At 34.7% G+C, this 14,820-nt stretch overlaps 2 protein-coding genes across 7 annotated transcripts; both read left to right on the forward strand.

The window, feature by feature from the left end:
* Window positions 1-988: 988 nt before the first annotated feature.
* Window positions 989-6,319, forward strand: LOC107023998 (protein FLX-like 4). 6 transcript variants are annotated; one of them, XM_015224863.2, is made up of 4 exons: window positions 989-1,110; window positions 3,732-4,338; window positions 5,203-5,342; window positions 5,595-6,052. In XM_015224863.2, the coding sequence occupies exons 2-4, from the start codon at window positions 3,803-3,805 to the stop codon at window positions 5,852-5,854; spliced, it is 936 nt and encodes a 311-aa protein (XP_015080349.1). In that variant the 5' UTR covers window positions 989-1,110; window positions 3,732-3,802; the 3' UTR covers window positions 5,855-6,052. The 6 variants fall into 6 exon arrangements, with proteins under 6 accessions (XP_015080349.1, XP_015080350.1, XP_015080351.1 ...); XM_015224864.2 differs by having other exon boundaries at window positions 3,729-4,338; window positions 5,595-5,854; XM_015224865.2 differs by having other exon boundaries at window positions 1,006-1,140; window positions 3,729-4,338; window positions 5,595-5,854.
* Window positions 6,320-7,053: 734 nt separating this feature from the next.
* LOC107024405 (cytochrome c oxidase subunit 6b-2) lies at window positions 7,054-12,167 on the forward strand. The gene is made up of 4 exons (XM_015225386.2): window positions 7,054-7,211; window positions 9,484-9,572; window positions 10,333-10,414; window positions 11,871-12,167. The coding sequence occupies exons 1-4, from the start codon at window positions 7,203-7,205 to the stop codon at window positions 11,922-11,924; spliced, it is 234 nt and encodes a 77-aa protein (XP_015080872.1). The 5' UTR covers window positions 7,054-7,202; the 3' UTR covers window positions 11,925-12,167.
* The last annotated feature ends 2,653 nt before the right edge of the window (window positions 12,168-14,820 follow it).

Below are 14,820 nucleotides of genomic sequence, written 5' to 3' on the forward strand. Positions count from 1 at the left end.
TTGATAGCGGGTATTTAATCCCTTATATGGTTGTCTTTTTTAATTTATATATAACTAACACATGCATACTGAACCTATTCTTATATATAGTAAATCATAAAAATTATTTATATATTTTTTACTCTATTTAAACATTAGTGTTTCTTTATGGAAATTCTTAAATACAGGTTCACTCAAGTGAGTAAGGTCCAATCGAGCTTATATGCTTGCCAGGCCTTTCACAATCTGTTTTTCTTCGAAAATAACATTAGTGTTTCTTCATGGAAATTCTTAAATACAGGTTCACTCGAGTGAGTAAGGTCCAATCGAGCTTATATGCTTGCCAGGCCTTTCACAATCTGTTTTTCTTCGAAAATATGTAACTGTTCACCCTCAATAATTGTTGTGTTCGCTCTTTTTTTTTTAGTAGAATGGACTATAAACACACCACTAATAAAGCACTGTAAGATGAAGTGTAAATATCTTAGGTTTGACAAGAGAAGAATTATAGAATTTTTCAACATAAGGGAAGGACCGATCATAAAGGAACATAATTTTTTAATCCAATAAATAACAAAATAATAGTTATACGGGAAAAAATGAGTTTTGAGTTTGAGATTATGTCCATATCCTGATCTTCAAATATGTACATATTGAAACATCTGGAAATAAAATTTACCGTTACAAAAAAAAAGAGTAACATTCGCAAAAATTATAACCAAATACAATTTTATTTTTGAGTCCAACTTTAAAAATTTCAAATAAAATGATCACGTATTTCATTTCAATGATCAAACGTCTACTAATACATCTTATTCAATTCTATTCTTATTCTAGTATATTCTATTCATTTAATGTTAACATCAATAAAAATTTATATCAGTATAACTCTATTATTCAATATTATTCTTATATACCATCCCAAACGACCCTCGAGGGGAATTGGAATTTATCCATATATAAGGGACTAAAAGTGCAAACTTCAAAAAGTTCCTATAAAAGACTACAAACTTATTCTGATAATTTTTCTTCTTCAAGTGAAACAACACAACCCTTGAATGCCTCTATACCCTTCGCAATTTTGCTTCTCTGATAGAAATTTTTCCTTAATGGGCTGTTATTAGTACAAATGTATGATCTTTTTCTCTTTTCTTGTTATGGGTATGTCTTAATTTGATGAAAAAATCTTTAATTTTTCCAGCCATTGTTGAAGAACTGAGTTTTTTCTTTTTTCTTTTGCTTGTTTTAGTCTGTTCTTGTTGATTTTGGTTTTTTATTATTAGGGAGATGAAATTGTTTAGTTGTTTACTGATTAAAAGAATTGATTGTGTTTATGTTGAAATGTTTCATCTTTTTTTTTTTTTGATGTCATTGATTGAGTATGGATGTATAGTTTTGTTTATTTGATTATGCCCCTCTTTGATTTTCCTGATCTTTTGTTGTGTTTTGTCTGTTTTACATTGGCCATTTTGGGTTTTCATCCTGAAAAGATTTGATTTTTGGATGACTGTGGTGTTCGGGTTAGCTTGAGTTTGTACTCTGTCTGTCAGGGAGTTGGATAGATAGGTAGAAATCACATACTGTTTTTTTAGTTTTGTTGGGATTTGAATGTGAGACCTAATGGTACTCAACAACTCCATTAATCAGTAAGGTGTCCCAGAAAAGGTTTGTATCTGTGTATGGGGGTTGATAGGTTATGAACAGCCCGCAAGAAGAAAAATAAAGGTGTGGTTGTGTGTGTGTTGTTGTAGTTGGTGGGGTTGGGTGTCTTCTTTTGGAAAGTCATCATGGAGGCAATGGTAGTAATTAAGATTCTGATGCACATTCATTTGGTTTGTTTCTTGAATAGGAAATCAGTGCAAGTGTTTTGGGGACGATAGGTTATGAATAGCCAGCAGGAAGAAAAAGCGCGGGAAGGAAGGGATGTTGTAGTTGGGGGGCTGAGTGTTTTCTTTTGAAAAGTCGTTGTGGAGGCAATGGTAGTAATTTAAGATTCTGATGTAAATTCAGTTTGTTGTTTCTTGAAATTGGAAATCGGTCCAAGTGTTTGGGGGTTGGTAGGTTATGAACAGCCGGTAGGAAAAAAAAGCGCGGGAATGGGTTGTTTTAGTTGGTCGGGTTAGTGTTTCCTTTTGGAAAGTCGTTGCGGAGGCAATGGTAGTAATTTTAAGAATTTCTGATGCACATTCAGTTTGTTTGTTTCTTGAAATAGGAAATCAGTGCAAGTGTTTGGCGGTCGCTAGGTTATGAATAGCCTGCACGAAGAAAAAGCGCGGGAAGGGGTTGTTGTAGTTGGTGGGCCTGAGTTTTCTTTTGGAAAGTCATTTTGGAGGCAATGGTAGTAATTTAGGAATTCCTGATGCACAAGTCTATTTGTTTCTTGAAGTAGGAAACCGGTGCAAGTGTTTTGGGATTGGTAGGTTATGAACAGCCTGCAAGAAGAACAAACGCAGGAGGGGGGGGGGTTGTAGTTGGTGGGGTTGAGTGTTTTCTTTTGGAAAGTCATCGTGGAGGCAATGGTAGTAAATTAATAATTTCTGATGCAAATTAATTGTTCGTTTCTTGAAATAGGAAATCCGTGCAAGTGTTTGGGGTTTGCTAGGTTGAAGAAAAAGCGCGGGAAGGTGTTTTGGTAGTTATGTAAGTAGGTCTAAGTTTTCCAAAAAATAAAAGAAAATCATAATTAAGGGTATTTTAGTCAAAACCCCTTCTTAGTTTTGAGTAAGTGAATTCCTAATTCATGTGCCCAAGCCTAAAACATCAATTATTTTGGACTAGAGGGAATATTTATTTAATTTTAGTGAAGCGATTCCAGTAGAGAAATGATTCTCTCAGGTATTAGTACATTAAAGCTGTCTTTCTCCTCGTTGTGTATATATGCTAGCAAGTTGGTGAAGTTCCCTCGTCACCCTTGGCTCCCTATTATTTGTAATCCTGAAGGAGCCGCTAAGTGACTGTACATCTGTCTTCTTCTCTCCCTCAATAAAAAAAATTGAAGGTTGTGAAGAAACCGTACTGTTTACAGAATGAGTAACCTCATTATCTGATTCCCCGTCACTTAGCTACAGATTGTGCCTACCTGCATAGTCATGCTCGTTTTCTGTTCTGAAATGGTTAAATTAGGAGACATGTAACTGGTGTGATAAATAGTAGTCGTGGTATTTCTCAAATTGCTTCTTATCCATCAGTTTCTATCACTATCTATTGTTTCTTGTATTTTGATTATCACTTTTTTTGGTATACTTAATGTTCCTTTTTGTTTGGAGTGCTTTGTATAGTATTTTGCCATGATCTCTTCACTTCATTTATTTCTTTTTCGATATACTTTGATATGCTTTTGCTTGAGCCAAGGGTCAATCGGAAACATCCTCTCTACCTCCCAAGGTAGGGGTAAGGTCCGCGAACATTCTACCCTCTCAAGACTCCACTTATGGGATTACACGGGATATGTTGTTGTATAACTCATGTGATTAATAGTACATGTAGTTTCTCTGCTTAATTTTCCACAACCCAAGAAGTGCACTGTTTTAGTTCTATTACCCTCTGTTTTCTTTATTTGATAAGGCGTCCTATTACCCTTAAAAGGTTGCACTGCTGGTTTATGATGTCGATCTTCCTCAAATTAGCATTGCTTACCCCATATCCTCAATTATTTATGATTCGTAGTATGAAACTTAAGCTCCTAGCCTAAAATTGGTAAGCTGCAGTTATTTAGAATAATAATCTCATAGTTTATCTTCTCTCCAAAGCAGGTAAATACTTCCTAATATTGAAACCTTAAAACAAGTATTCACCTTTTTTAGTTCTGGGGCCTGGTGAAAAGATGGCTTCCAGAAGACAAGTACCAGCGTCATATGGACGGTCACTACAAGCTCCAGGAATGGTGCTTCATGAAGAATTGGCTGCTGGCCGCCGCCGCATTGATCCATTTCCTCATCCTGAGCTTCGGGAGAGCAGATTTGCTGCTAGGGCTGCAGAGATAGAACACCTTGCTGGAGACCATCATCGGTTGGCAGCTTCATATGTTGCCTTAAAGCAGGAATATTCTGTTGCTCAGAGAGAGTTACAGGAACTCGAGGAATATATAAAAAGTACTCAAACAGAAGGCGACATCCAGGTCCGGTTGTTGCATGACAAGATTGCCAAGATGGATGTGGACCTTAGAACCATGGAGAGTATGAGGAAAGATGTGGAGGAGGCCCATTTGGAAGCACGAAGCTTGGTATCAGCCAATATGGAACTGAGCGGAAAAGTACATCACGTTATGCAGAAATTGGAAAAAGCTCATGCAGATGTCAAGAAGCTACCTGAGATGCATGCTGAACTTGATTCCTTAAAGAAAGAATACCAGGAGCTGCGGTAAGTTGAAACATGTCTCTTTTACCAACCTTCCCCCAGGAAAAATAAACCACAGCTTACTACTATTTAATTGTCTTGACTTGCTGTTTAGGTGGAAGCATGAACAGATTCCTTACCCATTAAGTACCCTTGAAAGAGCTTCCCGTACCCATTACCCTTGAATGGACTTGGTTGACTTCAAAAATTTCAATGGTTGTGTGCCGGATACTCCAAAACTAGTCTATTTTTGGAGAATCCGACATGGGTGCGGCATCATTTTTGGAGAGTCCTGCAACATTGGTGTATAGCTATATATCAATCTAGTATGCATCATTTCCAAACTAGTCGGGCTAGCTTTACAAATTCTTCGTATTTGTGTTGCTCTTGTAGACACATTTTGTTCCAATATTAAATATTTTGTCTTTTAAGACTAATTTATGGGTTTTATAGAACTAGAGGGTTCTCTAAATCTCACACTTACTCCTACTGAATGTACAAGTTTCTAAGTCAAATAGGAGGACTTGTGGAAAACACCGGATCTATGTGAGTGCAACGATAATATCTAAAGCTTTATGATCAACTGTTATTGCTTTTATGGATCCTTTGTTTCTCTTTGCTCTTAACCAAGTCCACAAACGATTTTGAGAGATTATAGGTTGTTAGAGATAACTTTCTCTATCATATTTTAGGTCCACCTTTTAAGTTTTGATCAGACTTTGTCATTACGGTGTCACACCTATGCGTAAACGTCCAAAATTCACTTAAATATAATATTGCCTGGAATTCCTGCCATGTTGATGATATGTCTTTATGACTGCATGCCGTGTGAAGCAAAACTCTCTGGATTCTGAAATCATGATTGTTTTACTTTATTGGAACATGCAGCAAGACCTTTCAGTATGAAAAAGGTTTAAACATAGAGAAAGTTGAGCAAATGAAACTCACAGAGAAAGAATTGATTGACATGGCCAACGAAGTGGAGAGACTGCGCGCTCAGGTGGTAATTGCCGAGAGAAGAGCTCGAGGTAATCAGTATGCTAATATTCGGCACATCAAAATGCTAATTTGGGCTCCTTTTCTGTATCTAACTATCTATTGTTCATTTTGAGCCGAGGGTCTATTGGAAACTACCTCTCTACCTTTTAAAGGTAGGGGTACGGTCTGCATACACACAGTACCTTTCTTAGACTCCACTTGTGGGATTACACAGAGTATGTTGTTGATGTATTATGTATCTATTTATCATAATATATGCTGAGTATTTTCATGTTCCGTAGGTATTGATCCTTATGGTCACCCCTACATGAACTCAAATCCCATGTATCCGGCTCCTCCTATGCATCTACCGGCCCATATAGACAGTTACCAGAGATCTCATCTTCCTGCAGCTCCTGGCGCTATGGGAGACTCAACGTATCCATATGGAAGTAGCGTGGCTGTAATTGCTCAGGGCGGAACAGGAGCTCCACCTCCCCCCGTTACTGATGGCAATGTAGCACAGGGAGGAAATCTTGATGCTCCACAAGGTGGGACCTGAAATTTCTGCTGTGTAATTTTTGGTCTGCTTGGCAAAGGTTGAATCTTCGCGATGTCAACCGGTTTTGCATCCTTGGAACTTTAATTTAAATTTACTTACGCGATTCCTTTTCGCGTTAAACTTGGAGAGGATTTTAACAGCTCTGATGTAAGATTTGCAAGGCTGAAAAAGTAGTTCAAGAGACTGGAGAATTGTACATTTCAGTATGCCAACTTAGTTTACCTGCACATATTCTAGTCCATGGAAAATTTTTATGTTTATGGATTATTAGCAAAGGCTACTTCTTTTCATATGCGTTACTTGGTCGAGAGTCTTTCGGAAATGACCTCTTTACCTTCGTAAAGAAGGGTTAAGGCTAGGTATATACTATGCTTCTCTGACCCTACTTGTGGGACTAAACTAGGCTTGTCGTAGTTGTTGTGGCAAATGATACTTTTCTATTTAAATGTGTGGTTGAATTTCTGATGTACATGCCCTTCAAAATTAATTTGCCAATTTTTTTTAGTAATCATATGTATTCGGGTCTGTCTGTATACTACTTATGGTGAAGGGGTTCAACTGAATCTTCATCGGTAAAATCTTTTTTGTTTACACACTCTTCCTGAAAATATAGCAACTTTTAATTATACAATATCCCGTCTATTCCCAATTGTCCAATAATCTTAGTTATACTCTTTTAGGGTTGTTTGGTACGTTGCTTTGATAGGCTGACAAATAAAATAACGAAAAAACAATCTTATATTTTATCTTAAGATTATCATCTTTTATTCCTTATACCAAACGATCCCATTGTGGAGGTCATCGTAAACAATTCTGACGAGATTATTGTCCTTTATCAGTTGTACCAAAATTTTTTGACCCCAGGAAGCCATCACACACTTTTCGAAAGACTTTTGACTCAAGTAATTCATACCAAAGCAATTTGAAAAAACAAAAATACTAAAGAAGACATAACAAATAATTGATAAAGCGTAACAACTTTCAAAATAAATAATGCGAATATTATTATTACTCGTTAGCAAGGATAAAGAGAAGGACCCTTAGTACGTGAAGAATGAAGAACTAATTAGCTTTAATTTCGAGTGATATTTCATCTCTAACCACAACTCATCGTTGATTCTTCAATATATTAATTTATATTTTAATTTTTTCTCCAATATAAAAAATAATTCTACCTTTTTTGGTCAATGAAACAATTTTTTTTTTGAAAAAATAAGAAATAAAATTTAAAAACAACACCCAAATGAATCGGATCCAAAATTTATAAACTTATAATTAACCATTCACTAATTTTTTTTTCATTTTGAGTCAATTTTGAAGCTTCTTCTCTCATTGATTTGCATCAGCCATGGCCGAGGTAAAGCAAAATTTTTCCAAGAAAAGACAAACCCTAGTTTTATTTTGTCTTTATTGTTTATTTTCCCCTTTTTTTTCATTCGTTTTTGATGATTCTATAGTTATTCATGGATTTACAAAGGATTTAATTGATATATGGTAGAATAAACATAAAAGAACAGATTTTTTTTTCTTATTGAAAATTTCTGTGCTTTATTTGGTGATCTGTACAGCTTTTCTGTAGAACTCATGTTGTTGGTTATTGTGGTTGATGTGTATGTGCTTAGAAAAATATGTATAGATGTGGGATTTTTTTTTTTGGATAACTATGGTGTCTGGACAAGCTTGCACACATTCTTGACTAGTGGTTGGTGTGTGTGTGTTTAGATAAATATGTATAGATGTGGGATTTTTTGTTTTAATAATCGTGGTGTCCCGGCCAACTTACGTTCACCTAAACTAATTTTATGGGATTCATGCCACCTCCCACTAGGAACTAGGTGATTCTTTTCACCAAGGCTAGAATAGATGGGAAGCAATCGTCTAGTGTTTTATCTCTGCTGAGATTTGAACGTGAGACATCATGGTTCTTTACCTATTTCATTGACCACTAGCTCACACCCTTGGGCGTAAGGTGAGTTTTAGTTGTTTTTTTTAGTCAAAGAATTGCTTGTAGAGGTTATTGGTTTTATGGGTTGTGGATGAATGTGAAATTTGTGTATGGAGAGGTGTAAAGTCCAAGTCTTTGATCTAAGCGTTTACATGTGAGAAATAACTAAAGAACTAAAACATGGGTTGAATATTTTGGACGAATAGGTTGCTTAATGGAAGGATTGGAGTAGTGGATTCAACTAGAATGTTAATGGTGATGGAATGACAAATTCTCAGCCCTGTTGCGATTTGGTACTAAGATTAACAGCAATTTAGATTTATGTTTGAGGTTCCATCTCCAGCTCATAATGAGTTCTAGAAATTGTTAGTTTGTAGCCTATAAGCTTCGAGTATTTTGCCTCTTCAGTGAGATGGTGATATATGATAGAGTTGAAATAAAAGAACAGATTTCTGTAGGTTCTTCGGCAATCTATGCAGTTCTCTGTAGAACCGATGTTGCTGGTTGTTGTAGTTGGTGTGTATGTGCTTAGATAAGTTTTTATAGACGTGTAAGTTTTCTTTTGTGTGTAAAGGTAGGATAAGTTATTTGTTAAAGAATTGCTTGTGGAGGTTATTAGTTTTTTGAGGTGTGGATGAATATGAAAGTTGGTTTCTGGAAAGGTGAAGTCTTTGATCTATGCCTTCTTTCCTGAAAGAAATAAACAAAGAACAAAAACTAGAAGGGGAAAAAAGTTGAAGAATTTGGATAAATAGGCTGCACAATTGAAGGATTGCGGTATTGGATTCAACTATAGTGCTGGATTTTGATTGAGTGAAGAGAATTTTTTGGCAGTTTTGTGAAATAGTACTAAGCTTTAACAGTAATTGTAGATTGATGTTTGAGGTGTGAGGTCTCATCTCCAGCTTAAATGAGTTCTAGAAATTGTTAGTTTGTAGCCAACGCGCTTCAAGTATTTTTCTTTTTTACAGAGTTGGTAGTAAGTTAATTGAAAACAGCCTCTCTACCTCCCAAGGTAGGGGTAAGGTCGGCGCACGCTCTACCCTCCCCATTCCTCACTTGTAGGATTACACAGGGTATGTTGTTGTTGTTGGTTGTGATAAGTTAATCGAATTTGTAGTCAGGTTAACAATTCACTTAAGGTCGATAACACATTCAAGGTTTTTGCTATAGAGATTATGTGAGGCTCGTCTGTGGAAATGACTTCTTAAGCTTATGCTCAGTATTTTTGATAACAAGGTTGCTCAGTGTTAAGGGCGGGACGTGTGATGTTACCAGAAACTACTGCGATGTTTTCAGCATCGTGGTAAAGATTTTTTTTTTGGTTTTCAGTTGTTTTTTCTTTAATCTGATTCCACTCCAAGTAATGTGAATATGTTTACCTGTCACATTAAGTTTCTCAATTGAACTTACAGTTTGTCTAGATCTTCTGGTTTTGTCATTCAGAAAGCTTTAGTTTTAGAAAACAGAGAGCTTTACCGTTCATGTTGTAGTCCGCAAGTATTATATTGATAAAAGGTAAAAACTAATTGTAACTAAAAATGGAAGATACATGGTAGTGCTCTCTTTTTAAGGTGTTTTTTAGAATTTTCTGTGGCTTTGTGAATGTATTTACTTCACTTGGATTACTTCGGTACTTGTTATTCATGTTTTATTTATGCCTTCAACTCTGTGTGCCTTTCAGATTGAACTTAAGACTGCCCCAGCTGATTTCCGGTTCCCAACAACCAACCAAACTAGGCACTGTTTCACTCGCTACGTTGAGTTCCATAGGTAAATTCCCATGCATTTTACAGAATTTGGTGCTTCTTAGACTTGTTTCTCTGTTGCTTTTGTAAACATGACGTTTAAAGGATTAATAATCCCTTAAATGTACTTGGCAATCTATCTTTATTTCTTCTTTGAAAGAGAACAATGAAAGGCTTAGTCTAGGCTAGTGTCCACTAAATTAAGATCATCTGCCAAACTAGGGACTGAACTCCCAATATTGTAATTTTGCTAAAGACGGTTTGAAATCCTGCTTAATGCATGCCTTTCTGTAATGAAACAAGATTGTTTCATTTTATGACGTTATAAATTGCGCGTTACTCAAGGTTAGGGTCTTTTGAAAACAACTTCTCTACCTCCTCGAGGTAGTGTAAAGGTATGTGTACACTCTACCCTCTCCAAACCCCACTTATGGGACTACACTGGGTTTTTTGTTGTTGTTGTTGTGAAGCACTTACCATCACCCGTCCACCAACCAAATAAAGAGAAGAAATGGTGGATTTAGTCATGTATGGGGTGGTATTGGTTCAAGATTTTATAAAGTCTATTAACTTACGCATCCAACTGTTTGAAAAAAAAGGAAAAAATGTCGGTTCATTATTTGTGGACTGTGGTCACCTTTTAGAAGATCGTATCTTGATACTGCTTTTTCTAACCTTGTGAACTTGAATTGTTCTTGTAATATGTGGATCATCCAAAGTTGTTACTTTGGGGAGTAGTCATTTTGTGGTTGTTTTACCAACTCTTGCTTCTTCACAAACCTCAGGTGCGTTGCTGCAAAGGGTGATGAGGCTGCTGACTGTACAAGATTCGCAAAATACTACCGTGCACTTTGCCCTGGTGAATGGGTGAGTCATGTGCTTATTAACTTGTATTGTGGTATGTTTAAAGTGATAAGGTATCTTGTAATTTGTGGTGGGTCCTAGTTCATTGCTTTGCCTTTGAAAATTTTACAGAAGTTTTAGCCATAATTTGAGTTGAAAGGGCGCTTCAATATAGACAATGACTTTGTGAATATGCGTATGATCCTTGAGTCGGAATTCTCTGCCTGGCCAAATTACTTTTCCTTATCTCTTCAAATAGTACATCATGGATGTGTTAAATACGTATGAGAGTCTATACCAACCTTTTCTAGTTTGAAACCGGTGTGGGCAAAAAAGGTTCTCTATGGCATAAATGCTGCAGGGATCTCACTTCTGCATTCAGTTTATTATGTTTTCTGTTCTCTCAAACTTTCAGCTAGTGGCCATTAGGTGAGTTTTGTCATCGGCACAGAAGATTGACGTAAATCTGGCCAAATAGAAGAGATATCTAGGTCGTGTGCATGAATATTGAGCAGTTTATTGAGTGCCTACCGCATTCCTCCATCTATTCTTGATGTGGGACTAAGACTAGGTGATTACGTGTGTCATGACATGCTCCGTGAATACATCCTATCCTCGTTCACAATATGCCAAAGTTCCTGGCTTTTCATCATATTAGTGATCCACTCTATTACTATCAGATTGTATGTCAGTATCTCCTCTTTCGGGTGACAATTAGCAGTCTCGTGCATTTATCATTTGTCAATCAAGTCTGTGGGCATGTCTGTGGTGCTACAAGTATTACACAGGATGTGATTCTAACCCAGTTTCCAGGAAAAAAGAGATAATGTGATTGGTGATTCGTGTATGTGAATGACCAGTCATTTTGAACTCTTTTTGTATTCATATGTCTTTACGTCCTAATTTGATGTCAACGGTTGTTAACTAATTCAATTTACATGATAATCTACAACTTGGATATGTCGGGGACTCAGTTTTTCAAAATCAAAACACCACCCAAATAATTTGTTTTATGCAAACCAAAGAAATTCTACCTCCAGGAGGTAGGGGGTAAAGGTCTGCATATACTCTACCTCCTCCATTACACGATTAACTTTCTGGATGGATGTACAAGCCTCTTAAGTACATTAAAATGACTCCTTATAAACAATATTGGATCCAGTGCAACTTTTATAACGGTGAGTAAGACTTAATCCCAACTAGCTGGCATCATCAAAGTCCCTTCCTTATACCGTGTTGTGTTTTTATCTAAATTAAAGGTCTTACGATCCAGTGATTTTATTCCTTTATATTGTCACAAGTAGACATCTCATCTCATGTCATAGCCTATATATGACATTTATCATGTTGTTCTGATCTTGTTCGACCTTCTGATGCTGTACTAAGCTAAAATCTATGGCTGTTTTTGTCATGTTACGAATCCCTTCATCTTTTCTCATCATGGATATCGTGTTTTCTTAATGCTCGACTGTTTCTGCAGGTTGATAAGTGGAACGAGCAGAGGGAGAACGGGACTTTCCCAGGCCCTCTTTAATTAACAACCATCAGATTTGCAGCATCCTTTTGGTTATTATGAAGAAGTATTTGATGTTGTTCTTGTTTGAATTGTTAAGGGATCAATAAGGAAAACTTGTTTCTACTTGTTATTTTCACTTGAAAAAGCCTTGGGAGCTTTATACAGTTTCTCAGTTTTTCATTATTCTTATTCAAATGTTTAAAGATATGGTCTTTTTCTTCTCTCATGTTGGGAATAAGTATATGCTAAATTTTGCTTTTACTTGAGCCTATGGTTTTTCGGAAACGGAAACAACCTCGACATTCACAAGGTAGGGGTAATGTCTGTGTAGAAAGAGCTAATTAGACCACACTTGTGGAGTTATACAGGGTAAGGTCTCCTCATTGGTCGCGACCTGTCTGTTATTCGGGCATGGCACCACCTCAGTGGAGGGGGGAAATTGCGTATGAACCACTTCTATTCTCGGAGCTTCATGTTCCCTTTCGTCGAGTAGTTAGAATACATTGTCTTTTCATGTTTAAAAAATTACTAGATAGGTCACGAAAATCGAGTTGATTTGGAAATCAATTAAAATTTATATATACATGTATCTACACCCGCATATGTGGTTGAATGTACAAGGAGTTCACATCATTATGCATAGTTGACGAATCAACGATGTTTGAATATCAGATACCCGCATATGTGGTTGAATATAAAAGGAGTTCACATCATTATGTATAGTTGACGAATCAACGATGTTTGAATATCAGGTGCCATGCTCATACATGCCCGATGTTATTAATCACTTCGCCTTAGTAAATAATTGACGTTGGAAGCACCAAAGGGTGTGATTTAATAGTTAATAAAGTGAGTCGAGAATCATGAGGTTTTATCATCTCAGGTTCAAAACCAACGTAAGTAAAATTGTTACGTGATTTCTTTTTATTTATTTAACCTTGATGAACAATACTTGCATTAGATGAAAGATATTCCGCACTTCATAGAATTAGTCAAATTGTACACAAATACAAATTGATTTTGGATATCATGATTTTTAAAAAAATAATATTGGAATATATAATAATCAACATGGTCAAGTGTCTAGTTGGCATAATTAAAAAGCAATATTCTTAATTTTAATTCATTTATTTGTTAATTAAGTAGGTCTTAACTTATGTCTATTTAAATATTAATTACTACTTAGGACATCTTTCTTCTCCTTGCTGTCTTGGTCAAATTCAAACAATAGTAAAATTAATATTTTTTAGGATTATAAGTGTATTTTTGTCATTTAATCCAAAAAATTAATTAAGGAATTAGGTTTATCTAAGCTGGGTTATACATGTGATATCCTCAAGTCAATTCATTTATTTTTTTTTTAAAAAAATGGTGGGAATTTCAAGGTGGCTTTTGTTCGAAAGTAATTGAAAATAGATCGGTATGAATTGTGATAAAATGATAAAATATTACACATTTAATCAGAAATATCGAATATCTGAATTAAGATAATTGTATTGAAAACGTTATTCTAAAAATAGAAAAATGAGTCCAAAAATATATAATATGATAAAAAAGGAAGAGTACATTAAATGAATTAATGACTGATATTTTTAAGAACATTCCAAGAAAGTTAATTATTAGTATCATATGTTAAAAAAAAAAAAAAACTCTTAAGAAACTTTAATATTTTACACGTTACGCGTACTATACCAAATATGGTCAACATTAATATAAACTTTATAAATATCCCATTTTCTACGTGTGGCCTATATATGGATTATTTTTTTTATCGTCATATAAAATATTTATTAATCGCAATAAACATTTATTATTGTATAGTTAGAAGGTTATTGATTTACACAACTTTTTCAAGTCATAGAACTTAGTCTATCGAATTGCTACTTTATTTATATAGTAAACTTCTCGACAAAATTATTTAATTAGAAGATTTACTAAAAATAATTTTTTTTATTAAAATAAAAGAATACTCAGCTCCTCAGATTCTACTTATAAAATTTATTATCGAATTATTTGTCTTTTGTATTCTTAAAGACTTTTTCCAGTCATATACGTAATAATTCAATTTAACTACGTGTATAATGAAAATGATATTTTGGAACTTTTCAAAGACTTCTTCATCATTTATATAATTAGGAAAGTATAAAACAAAGAAAACTTCTTCACCACTAGTGAAAAAAGACATTATTCTAAAGAAAATTATTGCAATTTAAGATATTTTAAAATTTTGGGATTTTGCTTCAATTAAAGAGATTGATATTGTAGGACCCTTTTATTAGAATGGGTAGGTGTTACGTAAAATCATGCTATTTTTTGGAAGCTTGTTATCAGATAAATTTTAAAAAAATAAGCTTATCGCGATTTACGATTAATTAAAAATCCTTTACAAAAGTAAAGGCTAGCGGAAAATTTTCATGAAGAAACGAAGCGAGTTTATGAAATAATTTTTAAGACTCGTTACAAATTTGAAAGATAAAAAACGCGATTAAACAAATATTGGTTCATGCTTAAGGTGGAATTAAAGCTCAATACTAAAACATATACTATACGTTAAATATTGGTTCATGTTTAAGGTGGAACTAAAGCTTTAAGTTAATAGATTCGTACACAACTTATGTAATTATAAAATTAAAGTAATTTAATGTTTTTTAAAATCTTAATATTATGTTATGTACCTTATTTTTATTTTTATTATCTTATAAGCATAACGATCCATTTGAAGATATTTTTTCTTTCTTACTTTTTATTCTCTTCCATAACAATAATTCTTTTTATTCGTAATAAAAAATTGACGGTTACGTTTTGCTAACAAAGGTGGGACCCACTCTTCGTATCGATGAGAAAATCTTAACGTAATTGATAAAGTATTAAAGAAATTATAAATTCGAGATTGTGAAAATAAACTTCTTACGAA

This window comes from Solanum pennellii, chromosome 7 (genome assembly GCF_001406875.1).
Source record: "Solanum pennellii chromosome 7, SPENNV200".
In the NCBI taxonomy this organism is placed as follows: Eukaryota; Viridiplantae; Streptophyta; class Magnoliopsida; order Solanales; family Solanaceae; genus Solanum; species Solanum pennellii.

Coding starts and splice junctions, on each gene's coding strand:
- LOC107024405 (XM_015225386.2), top strand. Junction 9,573..10,332: donor CGCTACGTTGAGTTCCATAG/GTAAATTCCCAT, acceptor CACAAACCTCAG/GTGCGTTGCTGCAAAGGGTG. Junction 10,415..11,870: donor CACTTTGCCCTGGTGAATGG/GTGAGTCATGTG, acceptor CTGTTTCTGCAG/GTTGATAAGTGGAACGAGCA.
- LOC107023998 (XM_015224862.2), top strand. CDS start 1,113: ATGATCTTTTTCTCTTTTCTTGTTATGG. Junction 1,141..3,782: donor TTTCTCTTTTCTTGTTATGG/GTATGTCTTAAT, acceptor CACCTTTTTTAG/TTCTGGGGCCTGGTGAAAAG. Junction 5,343..5,594: donor TGCCGAGAGAAGAGCTCGAG/GTAATCAGTATG, acceptor CATGTTCCGTAG/GTATTGATCCTTATGGTCAC.